The sequence below is a fragment of the Arachis hypogaea genome, chromosome 6 (assembly GCF_003086295.3).
Source record: "Arachis hypogaea cultivar Tifrunner chromosome 6, arahy.Tifrunner.gnm2.J5K5, whole genome shotgun sequence".
NCBI lineage: Eukaryota > Viridiplantae > Streptophyta > Magnoliopsida > Fabales > Fabaceae > Arachis > Arachis hypogaea.
In genome coordinates this window covers 3,257,736-3,269,174 of record NC_092041.1, presented here as the reverse complement: position 1 = coordinate 3,269,174, position 11,439 = coordinate 3,257,736, and the positions used below count along the sequence as shown (strand labels likewise).

The following is an 11,439-nucleotide window of genomic DNA, read 5'->3' as shown; positions in this document are numbered from 1 at the left end:
ATTTTTAAATATTAATAATTAATTAATAACAAAAAATAATAAATTCTGACTCTCTATCATTTTTTTTCAATTTTTTATCTCATGATAACGTCGTGTGTTATAGGTAGGACTTAGGCGGCTTTCAACTGGTTCAATACATTTTACTTGAAAAGTAATAAACTAAAAAATCATATGATAGAAAATGTCTTATACCCTGACGAGTGACGACAATAAAGAATAGTTATACTAAGTTACTAACTACCAAGTAGTGTTATTCAAACTATAAAATTGATATAATGTATAAGCTCTCTATATAAATGCGACACTTATCCATATACGTACATTTGAGAAACACATAAAGAGAATTTAATCAAAAGCATAATATAAGCATACATAGTTCAGCATTCATTCTAATCACAAAAACCATGGCTGCTGCATCAGCAATACCAACTCACATGAAAGCCTGGGCCTATTCTGACCATGGCAAATCAAACGTTGCTCTGAAATTCCACCCCAGTTTTCCTGTTCCTGAACTCAAAGCAGATCAGGTACTAATCAAGGTCGTTGCTGCAGCCATAAATCCCATAGATTATTATAAGATTGCTGGGAGTTACAACGATTCGGACGCTCTTTTTCCGGTAACATCAGACTTCCCTCCTCCTCCTACCTGCTTTAATTTTACTTATGAACACCGAAATTTTGCTGAGTTGTTATGTCTACATATTTTGACATTCATCAACATTTGTTCCAGATACGTGTGTGCGGTGTCCAAGTTTATTTTAATAAAAATTTTTTTCAGACACATTTAGATACATTTAAATATTATGATATATCAACATATTTAATTTTAGAAAAAGTATGAGGAGTCAATTGAATATTTATATAATAGAGATTTATGGAGTATTAGAGATATAATCATTAGTGTTACCTTTTTTCATCAGTTGAAGTTTTTGGGATAAGTGGTATCATGACATGATATTAGAGCGCTAGAACCCTAAAATCAGTTTAATTTTTCTAGTCCATTATCTCGCGGGATCCTTAATTTTATTCTTAAAATATATTTTTAAAATAAATTTATAAATAATACATATTATTATTTATTAAAAAATATTTTAAATATTTTATATAATTAAAATAAAATAATAAAAATAATTAAAAAATTAATTTATATTTTAGTATCAATAAAATATCATTATAATTTATCTAAATAAATATTTTATATTTTATATATATGCGTTACCATATTTTTAAATTTATGTAACTGTGGTAGTAGAATTTTACACTTTTGGCATTGAATAAATGTTGGTTTTGATGATGAGTGAAGATTGTTCCTGGCTATGATGTTGCGGGGTGGGTGATCAAGGTAGGAAGTGAAGCAAAGAAGTTTAAAGAAGGAGATGAAGTGTATGGTATCGTTGAGGCAAAAGATGTTGGGTCTTTGGCTGAATATACAACAGTACAAGAGGATGGTTTGGATCACAAGCCTCCTAATTTGACCTTTGCTGAAGCTGCTAGCCTTCCTTTGGCCATTGAAACTGCTTATGGTGCCCTTCAGAAACTTCACCTTTCTGCCGGTCAATCTATCCTTGTTCTCGGAGGCGGCGGTGGTATCGGAACCCTTGCTGTTCAGGTATGTTACTATGTTATTATGTTGTTGCCTTGGTGGAGGAAATGGATAAAAAAACAAGTAGGATTAGAGAAAATGTCACTTCCAAAGGAACAATTTACGCTACCTAACTAGATAAATACACTATTTCTACAATTTGAATATGTGAATTTGAAATTATACAGAAATAACTTGACCGTTTCTTTAAGACTCCCTTTAGTATTTATTTGAGTAATTACTTAAATCAGTCCTCAACGATTTTAAAAGTGAAAATTTCAGTTCTCAAAAAAATTAATACATATATCAATCTCTAAGGTTTTACTCCGTCAGACAAATCAGTTTCTAATTTAATTTGAGACAGAGTAATTACCCTATTAGTCTCCAAAGATTTTAATGGACAAGAGACTATTGACAAACACTGAGAATTGATCTGTGTATTAATGTTTTTTAGATTAAAATATCCGATTTTAAGATCTTTGAGGACTGATTTGGGTAATTACTCTTTCGAAAAATAAACTAGGGACTGTTTGTCTATCGAAATAAAACCTTGGGATTAATCTATATATTAATTTTTCTTAGGGACTAAAATGTCTCTTTCTAAAATCGTTGGGGGAGTGATTTGGATAATTACTCTATTTATTATTTGAGATATGCTGTATATATACTAAAATCAGTACTAAAATTAGCACCGGTATAAAATACATGCTGAAATACAAATACACATTAAAAATAAATTAAACCACACATGTATTTATATATAAATATAGAGGAATGCTAGGGGCCAGCAATTTTTGTGACTTATAGCCATCAAACAACCATCAATGATGATTTTAATGGTGTGAGATTGATGTGAGGTTTCATTCAATGGCTCACTTTTTCTTGCTAGTTACATGCTGGCCAGAATTTAATAAAGTTGCTGGTCCCTTGGACTTTTCCATAAATATATTAATGACTGATTTTAGTGGTTGATTTTAGTGAACAAATATCGTTTTGTTATTATTTTACAGAGTAAAATCTTGACAATTTAAGAATTTTTTACTTAATATTGGAAGTAATTACTGTACTCTGTACAAATATTGCGGGCATGCAGATTGCCAAACATGTTTTTGGTGCTTCAAAGGTAGCAGCTACAGTCAGCACTGGAAAACTAGAATTGATGAGGAAGCTAGGGGTTGATTTGCCAATTGATTATACAAAGGAAAACTTTGAAGATTTGCCAGAAAAATTTGATGCTGTGTATGATGCAGTAGGTAAGATTTTGAACTTAATTTTACCGAAAAGATGCTAGCTCTTTTGGTTTTGTAATTTAGGAATGCAAATTGTAAGATATGAGTGAGGTTAAACATAATTTCTTTTTGTTGAAAAAACAAATACAGGGGAGACTAACAAGGCATTTAAAGCCCTGAAAGAAGGTGGGAAAGTGGTGACAATAGTGCCTCCTGGAGATTCATCAGCTATGTTGTTCATACTCAGCCCTGATGGGTCTATGTTGCAGAAACTAAGGCCCTACTTGGAGAGTGGCAAGGTGGTGCCAGTACTCGACCCCAAAAGCCCGTTTCCATTTTCACACACTATTGAAGCATTCTCCTACCTTCAAACACGTAGACCAGCTGGAAAGACAGTCATCTATCCCATATCCCAACATCTTTAACTTGTTTACTTTACATCAAAATCTATGCTATTTGAATTTCATGTACTAGTATATATAGAGGTGGAAACTCAGGTGCAGTCAACTTCACGTGAAGTTAATACCTGAGAGCCGTTAGATGGAACTTTAGTTAAATCAGTCAAATCATATAATAACTCTCAGATATCAACTTCACGTGAAGTCGACTGCACCTGAGTTTTCACCATAGGATTTGTTGAATTAATTGCATTTGAGTTAAGTCTTCGGATAACGAATCATTATAGTTCAAATCAGTGTGACCTATTAGGATGTTAGTTTTCATTTCTTGTATTTTTGTGCTATGTTTCAAAAAAATATTTTTGTTCTATATCTTTATAGATTTTTGTACCTTTCTTCATGGCTGAGTAATTATGATGTTAGTTTCCCTTGTTTGAGTTGTGTCATGTTCCAATATTTCAATGCTATGTTTATGGATTTTTATGTTATCCGCAAAATTTTGTACCATGTTTAAATATTTTTGTGCTATCATGTACTTTTTTCATGATTTTGATTAATTAAGTGGTGTTTGGTTTGAGTGTTTTCGTTTTTATTTTCACTCGAAATGAAAACTAAAGATAAAAACACGTTAGTTTGATTTTAATAAAAATTGTTTCTATGGAAATGTTTCTAAAATAAGGTGAAAATTTTAAAATGCTGATTCTCTGTTTTGGCAATTTTCACTTGAAAATTTTAAAAATGCGGTAGGACATATGTAATTATGAGTATTCTCATCATAGCTAAAAATAAAAAGAACATATTTTCTCTAAACATATCTCTTTATTCATTTCTTTGTGCCACTTCCAATCTTTCCATCTTTTTAGCTCTTCTTCAATTGGTCATTGATCTCTTTCGTGCTGCTTCCTATTGTGCTGTCTCCCGTTACTATTCCTTTTTTTTTTCATGTGTTTCTCTATTTTCAAATTGCTATTTTAGAATTTTAGTTTCTCTAATTTTTTTTTAGCATTGTGTTTTTTTTAAGAGGCTAGATTTTGTTTTACTTCCACTACTATCGCTAATAGTTACATGTAACATTTTTTATATCTCTCTTTTATTGCGTCTCATATTTAATAGTAGTTGATATTTATTAGCATAAGATGAAAAAAATCTGAAACTAAAGCTAGTAAAGAATGGTCCAATGAAAATACAAAGGCTTTTATTGTCATATTGTATAAGCAAGTGAAGAATAGACAGCTGCAATATTCAACATTTAAAACAACAGTTTAGAAAGAAAGAAATAGTGAATTGGCTATAATTGTTGCGGAACATTACCATGTGACTAGGTTAAAGGGAAAGTATAATCTCGACTACACATTACACATCATGAGTTTTTAACTTTGCTAGCTCAAGCAGGGTTACATGGGACATTGCATGCATCTAATAAAGTAAATGTCTCGGAAAAAGTTTGACAAGACTTATGTTTGGTATGCTCAATTATATTAAGTTAAAATATTGTCTTTTTACTTATATTAATTTATTTTATTTCATAAGGTTTATTTGTTCTTTGTATTTATACTTGTTAAAAAGAAAGGAACTACATGAATTTTAAGAAAAATGAATTTATGTATGACTATGACATTTTGAAAATAATATTTAATTCTAACACTGCAGCTCGTAAATTAAGTCATTCATCTATTTAAGAGCCCCCAAATTCTTATGAAGAGAAACAAATAGAAGATGACTTTCTTTTAAAAGGTGTGTATGTTTCTGATGTCATTGACGTTGATAAAGATAATGTCAACAATGTTAGCAACAAAAAGAAACAAAAAGGGTCTTCAAGTGAGAGTAGGCCTAAAGAAGCAAAGAATTCAATATTAATAATACTTGAAGATGCATTGAGTTAATAGAGTGAATCAATTAGTGTAAGGACAGAGTCATCCAAAGCAAAAATAGATTTGTTAAAAGCTAAGGTTGAGCGATATAAACTTCAAGTTAGCCAAGCTATTAGCCCACTATATGACCCTTACTCCATAGACGCATGCATGGAATTGTTAGACTATATAGAAGACATTTCGAATAAAGTCTACAATAAAACACTCGAAAAATTTAAAGATGAGGATTGGAGATGTATGTTTATTAAGATATTTTTATTTAGGAGGAAGGATTGGCTAGCATCACTTGAGTAGTTTTAAGATAATATTTTACAATTGTTATTTTGAACTCTTCTAACAGCTTGCTTAAATTTTAAGAATTAGATTGTTAATATGTGATATCTTGACTGTTTTTATTTTTAACTCTTGTAATGACTTGCTTAAATGTTTAAGTATTGGATTTTTAAGATTTGCTATCTTTTATATGATAACTCATTATTGTGTAATATATTTGAATACTTTTTATTTATTTATTAATATTTTGAGTAGGTTTATTATGTCAGATGTATGTATCTTCAATTAGTTCAAGTAGTGACAATAGCTGATTTAGGCAAAGATAAGAGTGATCTCATTATAGTTTCTTTGATCAAGGAATATGAACAGTTTTATAAGTAAGATACCATGTAGGACTTTAGCATTGACTAGAAAAATGTATACACTTGAGTTTTTGGCCGGTCATGAAATTAGATGCTATCAAAGTTTTAGAATAGAAAAAAGATGTGTTTAAGAAATTTTGTGATGCTTTAAAGGACACTGAAATTTTGAAAAACGACAAGAAGGTAAGTGTAGAAGAAGGAGTTGCTATGTTTTTAATAATAATAGGCCATAATTTACGACATTGAGTCGTTGTAACACACTTTCGTCTTGAAAATTGTTTGAAAATTGGGTAGTAAAATTATTCGACTAACAAATCAGACAACAACTCATCTGAACATCATGGAAAATTCAAGATTCTTTTCTTATTTTAAGGTAAAATTATGTACAAGTATTTCTAAATATTTTGTAAATGTATAATTGTTTAATTGTTTTTGAATTAAATTATTGGTCATATTTCATATGTAGAATTATATCGGTGCAATTGATGGCACACACATTTCAACATGGGCTCCTGCATCAAAGCAAACTACCTTTCGTGGATGAAAATTTGTAATAACACAAAATGTCTTAGTAATATGTGATCTTGACATGTTATTCACATTTGCTTATTCTGGATGGGAAGGGACAGCAAACGATTCAAGGGTGTTTTAAGATGCTTTAACTCTTGAAATAATTTTCCAAAGCCTTATGGAGGTATGTTTTCTTCTAATACAAATATGTGTATGTTTGTGGTTGATTTAACAGGAGTTTCAACTTTCAATTATTTTACAGATCGATTCTAATTTTGGATTTCCTAATATGCTGGGTTATCTTACTCCATATCGTAAGGAAAGATATCATTTGAGTGACTTTAGTGATGGGAGACAGGCTTGAGGAAAACAAAAACTGTTTAATCATAGACATTAGAATGTCATAGATAGATGTTTTCGAGTCTTGAAAGCAAGATTTTCAATCTTGAAGTTGATGCCAAATTATCCTGCTAGAAAACAAAGATTAATTCAAACTGTTTGTTGCACTATACATAATTTTATCAGATTAAAACATAATGCTGATAATCGTTTTCAAAATTACTCTGTGGATGTGACATAATTACAGATGAACCTGGGCTTTAAGGTAGACCAATAAGGCATGAGCAATAGTGGTGCTCGCAAACCAAATGGCTATTGTGCGAGATATAATTGCAAATGAACTGTGGGCTAGTTACAACCATTGAGTATTATATAACAGAGTCTCACTACACATCCAAGCAATTTTACATTTAAATTCATCCAAATCATTTAGTTTACGCTGCGGGGCTTCGTTTCCTCCTCCTCCTTCTTTTTCTTCATCTTTTTTTCATTATCGTCATCGTCACCACCACCGTACCACCACATCCATCTCTTCCTCTTTCTTCTCCTCCTCCTCCTGTTTCATTTTTATTTGAATTTCTTTGATTTCATCCTTCTTCTTTTTTTCTTCCTCCTCCTCCGTCATCATTATCATCATCACCAACAACACTAATATTTTGCTAACATCTTTATTGATTCTGATTCTCTGTGGTGATCGAATGAACCGAAAATATTATCAAAATAAAATCATTGTATAATACCAAATGAACAAAAAATGTCCATTATATAAATTCGAATTCAAAAACACTTGCGTCTCGAATGAACAAAAAATTAGCTCAAAATGAAACCATTGTATAATACCAAATGAACCAAAAATTGTCCATTATATAAATTTGAATTCGATGATAACGATAACGACGATATATATTAGAAAAAGATAATGACGATAACGATGTTGATGATGATGATGATGATAATTATGATGATGGAGGAGGAGGAGAAGGGTGAAAAGAAAGGAGGAGACGAAATTCCAATAGGAGGAGGAGGAGGAGGAGGAAGAGGAAGAGGTGTTGTTGGTGACAATGATAGCAAAATTAAAAAATAATAAAAAAAGAGGAGAAGAAGAAGAAGACGTAGCATCAAGAGTGAAGAGAAGAAGAAGCAACAACAGCGCAAATGGGGAAGAAAAAGAGAAAAAGAAACGCGAAACTCAAATTACTTAGATGAACTTGAATGTAAAATTGCTTGGATGTGGAGAATTACTCTATATAATAAATGTATTTAATATATGATAACAAGTATGTTGAACATAATGTGATTTTGGATGATTTGATAAGATTGTGTTTTGGCTATTTTATTAGTAACTATCTTAAAAAAATTGCTTGTATTTTTTGTATCAAAATTCTAATTTATTTGTTAATTGTATTTATACTTGCAAAAGAACTACATGAAATTTAAAATAATAAAATGGATTTATGCATGGCTATAACATTTTAAGAAGAATGAATTTTTAATGACTATGAATCTATGACATTATGCATGATTATTTGTTCATTTGTTCATACAATATTATTTTAAATATTTTTAATATATTGAAAACAATCAAACCGAACATGTTTTCAATGTTTTCATTTTTTTGAAAATTGAAAACAATTATCAAAACAAACATATTTCCTAAAATTTGAAAACAAAAATAATTTTTAGAAAAATAAAAATGAAAAATAAAAAAATATTTCCTCAAACCAAACACCACCTTAGTATGTTAGTTTTCCTTAAGTGAGTTTTTGCTCTGTTCCAATATTTTAGTGCTATGTATGAGGATTTATGTGCTATACACAAAAAATTTATGTGATATGCTCAAACATTTCTATGCTATGTATTAGATGTTCTTATTTTTCATGTGCTTTCTATTTTGGCTATGTCATAAGTAAGGATGTTAAAGCTGGTAATCCGTCCCGCCACACCAAAGTCCGCCTTGCAAAGTAAAGTGAACTTAAAATGCTAGCTCGTTCGGATTTATGACAAGTTGGTAGGTCGGCGGGCTACCCCGACTAAATTTAAAAAAAAATATTAATTAAAATGAATCTAATGATATAATTTAAAAATTAAATACAAATAAAAAGTCAAATTATAATACAATTTTTTTCTCAATCCTCTAAATTTTCAACTTTAATAGTGTTAGTTCTCAATAATATCCGTCAATATAGAATCGTCATTATTTTAAGAAACAAATCACATAAATTGAGCACATATATGGAAGTATAAAAATAACTTAAATAAAGTTAATAACAAAAAGAAAAAAAAGTGTTTGAAAATTATATAATTGTTAATTTTTGTAATACTAATCACTCTTTCATATAAAAAAAGCCTTAGCCCAACAGGATGGCCCATCTCACCCTACCAAAATCCACAAGTTTGACTATGCTGGCTTGGCAAGTTTTTTTAAATTTGACTAGTCAGGAGCAGTTTTTATAAAATGTTGGCGCGTGAATAGTATGTGCCAAAGGTTGGGATGATTTTCAAAACATTTTAAAAAGTTGAAAAATTCTATAAAAATTATGCTAAATTGCAAGTTTTTCTACCAAGATAAGGAACTCAAATAGCATCACAAATGAAATAAAAGATAAACTAATTACATGTAATAAATAAGGGAATAGAAAATTTGATAAACCATCTGCTTAAAAAACAAACCCTTCACTTACTGCGAACTCCTGTAAGAATTTATGTCCATATAGTGAAGGATCACTACGAGAAAAATGTTGAATACTTCGGATTTACTGTCGGATATTAGCGGCAGATTTACTGGCAAATTTATCGGCAAATTTGGCAATAAATTCGTTAGGTAAAAAAATTACCGTTGAATTTGGTTTTCCATGGTAAATTCACCAATAATAATTGGAGGGAAAAAAGAAAAATTATCGCGATCATTATCGTCGGGTTTACCGATGGATAGATCTCCCGGTAATCCGAATTAGTGCAACGCTGCGTTTTGGTCATTCGCAAAATGTTACTATCGGATTTATCTACCAATAAATTCGACGGTAATTTTGCCTTAAATCGAATAACGAACCCTCTCCCCCTTCATTTTGAACTACTCTCTCTCTCTCTCTCCCCCTACAAATCACCTCTGACAGCTCCTCTACCAACTTTGGCCACCACCAGCAACGTTCAAAAACTACGTAAACTTTTTGTGTCATGTCGATTGCTCTATCGCTTGTTTTTGTTGCTCCCACCACTACTACCATCGCTACTGCTGCCACCGCTGTCACTGCTGCTCCCTGTATCGCCAGAGTTGCCTCCTTCTTCTTATTAATTTTTTTTCAATTTATTTATAAAAAAAACTCATACAGCTTTGCCAATTGACCATTGCCGCCACGACTTTGCCGCCCATTCTACCACCATGCCAGAAAAGTCCTCTACATTGCTATTGTCTCCAAGTAACTCATTAATTAGTTTTGGGTAGTTAAATCCTAAATCCTAATTTATCTAATTTTAATTTGTTATGTATTATAAAATTTTCAATTAAGATGTTTGTATTAGTGATTTAAATGTTTTTCAGATTTAGTTCATGTATTAGTTTAGATTTAGGGTTTATTATTTCCGTTTTTCAGTGATACCTTTCCCATTGGGTTTGTTCTCATTAGCCCGTTAGTTGATTCTGTTTCCTATTTCCACCTGGGGCTTTCTCTTGTTTCCTTCTAAGAGGCCTTTTGACCATCATCCATGGCCCAAAGTCAGGAGGGTTCTGATTTGGTCTTTGGTTATGCTGATCTTCATCACAATTTGCTTCCTTACTTGCACCGATAATTTTGCCTCCTTCCTTAACCGCTACATTTCAGTCAGAGGCATCTCTGACCACCGTCACCTGTTGTTCATGGCTACCCACTAGTCCTTCACTGCATTGATCCGTCTTGTGGCCATATTTTTCCACACGAGAAACAGATAAAGTGCAAACCTTTGTACTCCACATTGAGGGTACATCCTAGAACCGAGATTCTGGGGACGAGTTTTTTAGATAGATCAATTTCAACACATATGTGAGCAAACCTTTTCTTAGAGTGGATTGAAGTAGCTCGATCAATCTTTAACATGGTACCAAAGCTAGAGCCAATCGCCACAAAAAAGTGATGATTACAGAGCTCAATAGGCAGGTTAGGGATACGAATCCACACCGCAATCTTCTTCATTTGGCCTTTTGAAGAGGGAAAGAAGGGTCTCCAATGTTGGACAATAAGATAATGTCCGGTTATCATCCATGGGCCACCCATAAGGGCGTGTGCATAGTCTTCTTTATTTAAAAAACGAACAAGAAAATAATCATGATTCATGTCAATAACATTAATCTTACCTTTCTTAACCCAATCTCTGTTAAGGCGTTGTTCCATAAAGCTGAGGTAAACTCTTTTTCCAAGCACTTTAACAATGAGAACTGCTTTCCATAGCTTACACCATTCATCAAAATCTTCCTTCGACACGGGAATCACCGGACACAAATCAAAAGGTTTTTCTTCATTCATAGGGTCCTTCTACCTTCACTATACCAGTTGTCCTTTAGGTTTGGGGCATCCTCCACTATATCATCTAGGTGACTCGCCTCTCCCTCCAACAGAATTCCTGGAGTAGATAGCAACGACTCCTTATAAGAAACTTTCATTGACACTTTAGGATTTTGCTAGTCGTCCATTGTCTCCTCTGATGAATCCCCTTGTTGGTTTAGATCAAGACTAGTCCTATCTTTGACTTTTTTGGTGCTCTATTGAACAAAGTTGTATTCTTGCGGTGAAACCCTAGTAGAGCTCTCAAGGTCCATGATAATATACCTCATTATTATTTTGCAAGATTCTTTTTTTTCTCATTGCCCATATCTAATATGCATTTAATCTTATTAGTACGATA

At 31.9% G+C, this 11,439-nt stretch overlaps 2 protein-coding genes across 2 annotated transcripts; one reads left to right on the top strand and one right to left on the bottom strand.

The window, feature by feature from the left end:
- The first annotated feature begins 308 nt into the window (after positions 1-308).
- LOC112695373 (2-methylene-furan-3-one reductase) lies at positions 309-3,706 on the top strand. Its single transcript, XM_025747688.3, has 4 exons — positions 309-617; positions 1,304-1,609; positions 2,676-2,835; positions 2,962-3,706. Exons 1-4 carry the CDS (start codon positions 405-407, stop codon positions 3,234-3,236), a joined length of 954 nt encoding a protein of 317 aa, XP_025603473.1. The 5' UTR covers positions 309-404; the 3' UTR covers positions 3,237-3,706.
- Positions 3,707-10,183: 6,477 nt separating this feature from the next.
- On the bottom strand, positions 10,184-11,060 carry LOC140173552 (uncharacterized). Its single transcript, XM_072197851.1, has 2 exons — positions 10,499-11,060; positions 10,184-10,371 (listed from the first exon to the last, which is right to left on the bottom strand). The coding sequence occupies exons 1-2, from the start codon at positions 11,058-11,060 to the stop codon at positions 10,184-10,186; spliced, it is 750 nt and encodes a 249-aa protein (XP_072053952.1).
- Positions 11,061-11,439: the final 379 nt, after the last annotated feature.

What these genes read in the sequence shown, in the direction of transcription:
- LOC112695373 (XM_025747688.3), top strand. Translation starts at nt 405, where the DNA reads ATGGCTGCTGCATCAGCAATACCAACTCACATGAAAGCCTGGGCCTAT. An exon ending in ATTCGGACGCTCTTTTTCCG is followed by an intron (nt 618 to 1,303) that starts GTAACATCAGAC and finishes TGATGAGTGAAG; the next exon opens with ATTGTTCCTGGCTATGATGT. An exon ending in TGCTGTGTATGATGCAGTAG is followed by an intron (nt 2,836 to 2,961) that starts GTAAGATTTTGA and finishes AAACAAATACAG; the next exon opens with GGGAGACTAACAAGGCATTT.
- LOC140173552 (XM_072197851.1), bottom strand. Translation starts at nt 11,060, where the DNA reads ATGAATGAAGAAAAACCTTTTGATTTGTGTCCGGTGATTCCCGTGTCG. An exon ending in CCTCAATGTGGAGTACAAAG is followed by an intron (nt 10,372 to 10,498) that starts GTTTGCACTTTA and finishes ACTGAAATGTAG; the next exon opens with CGGTTAAGGAAGGAGGCAAA.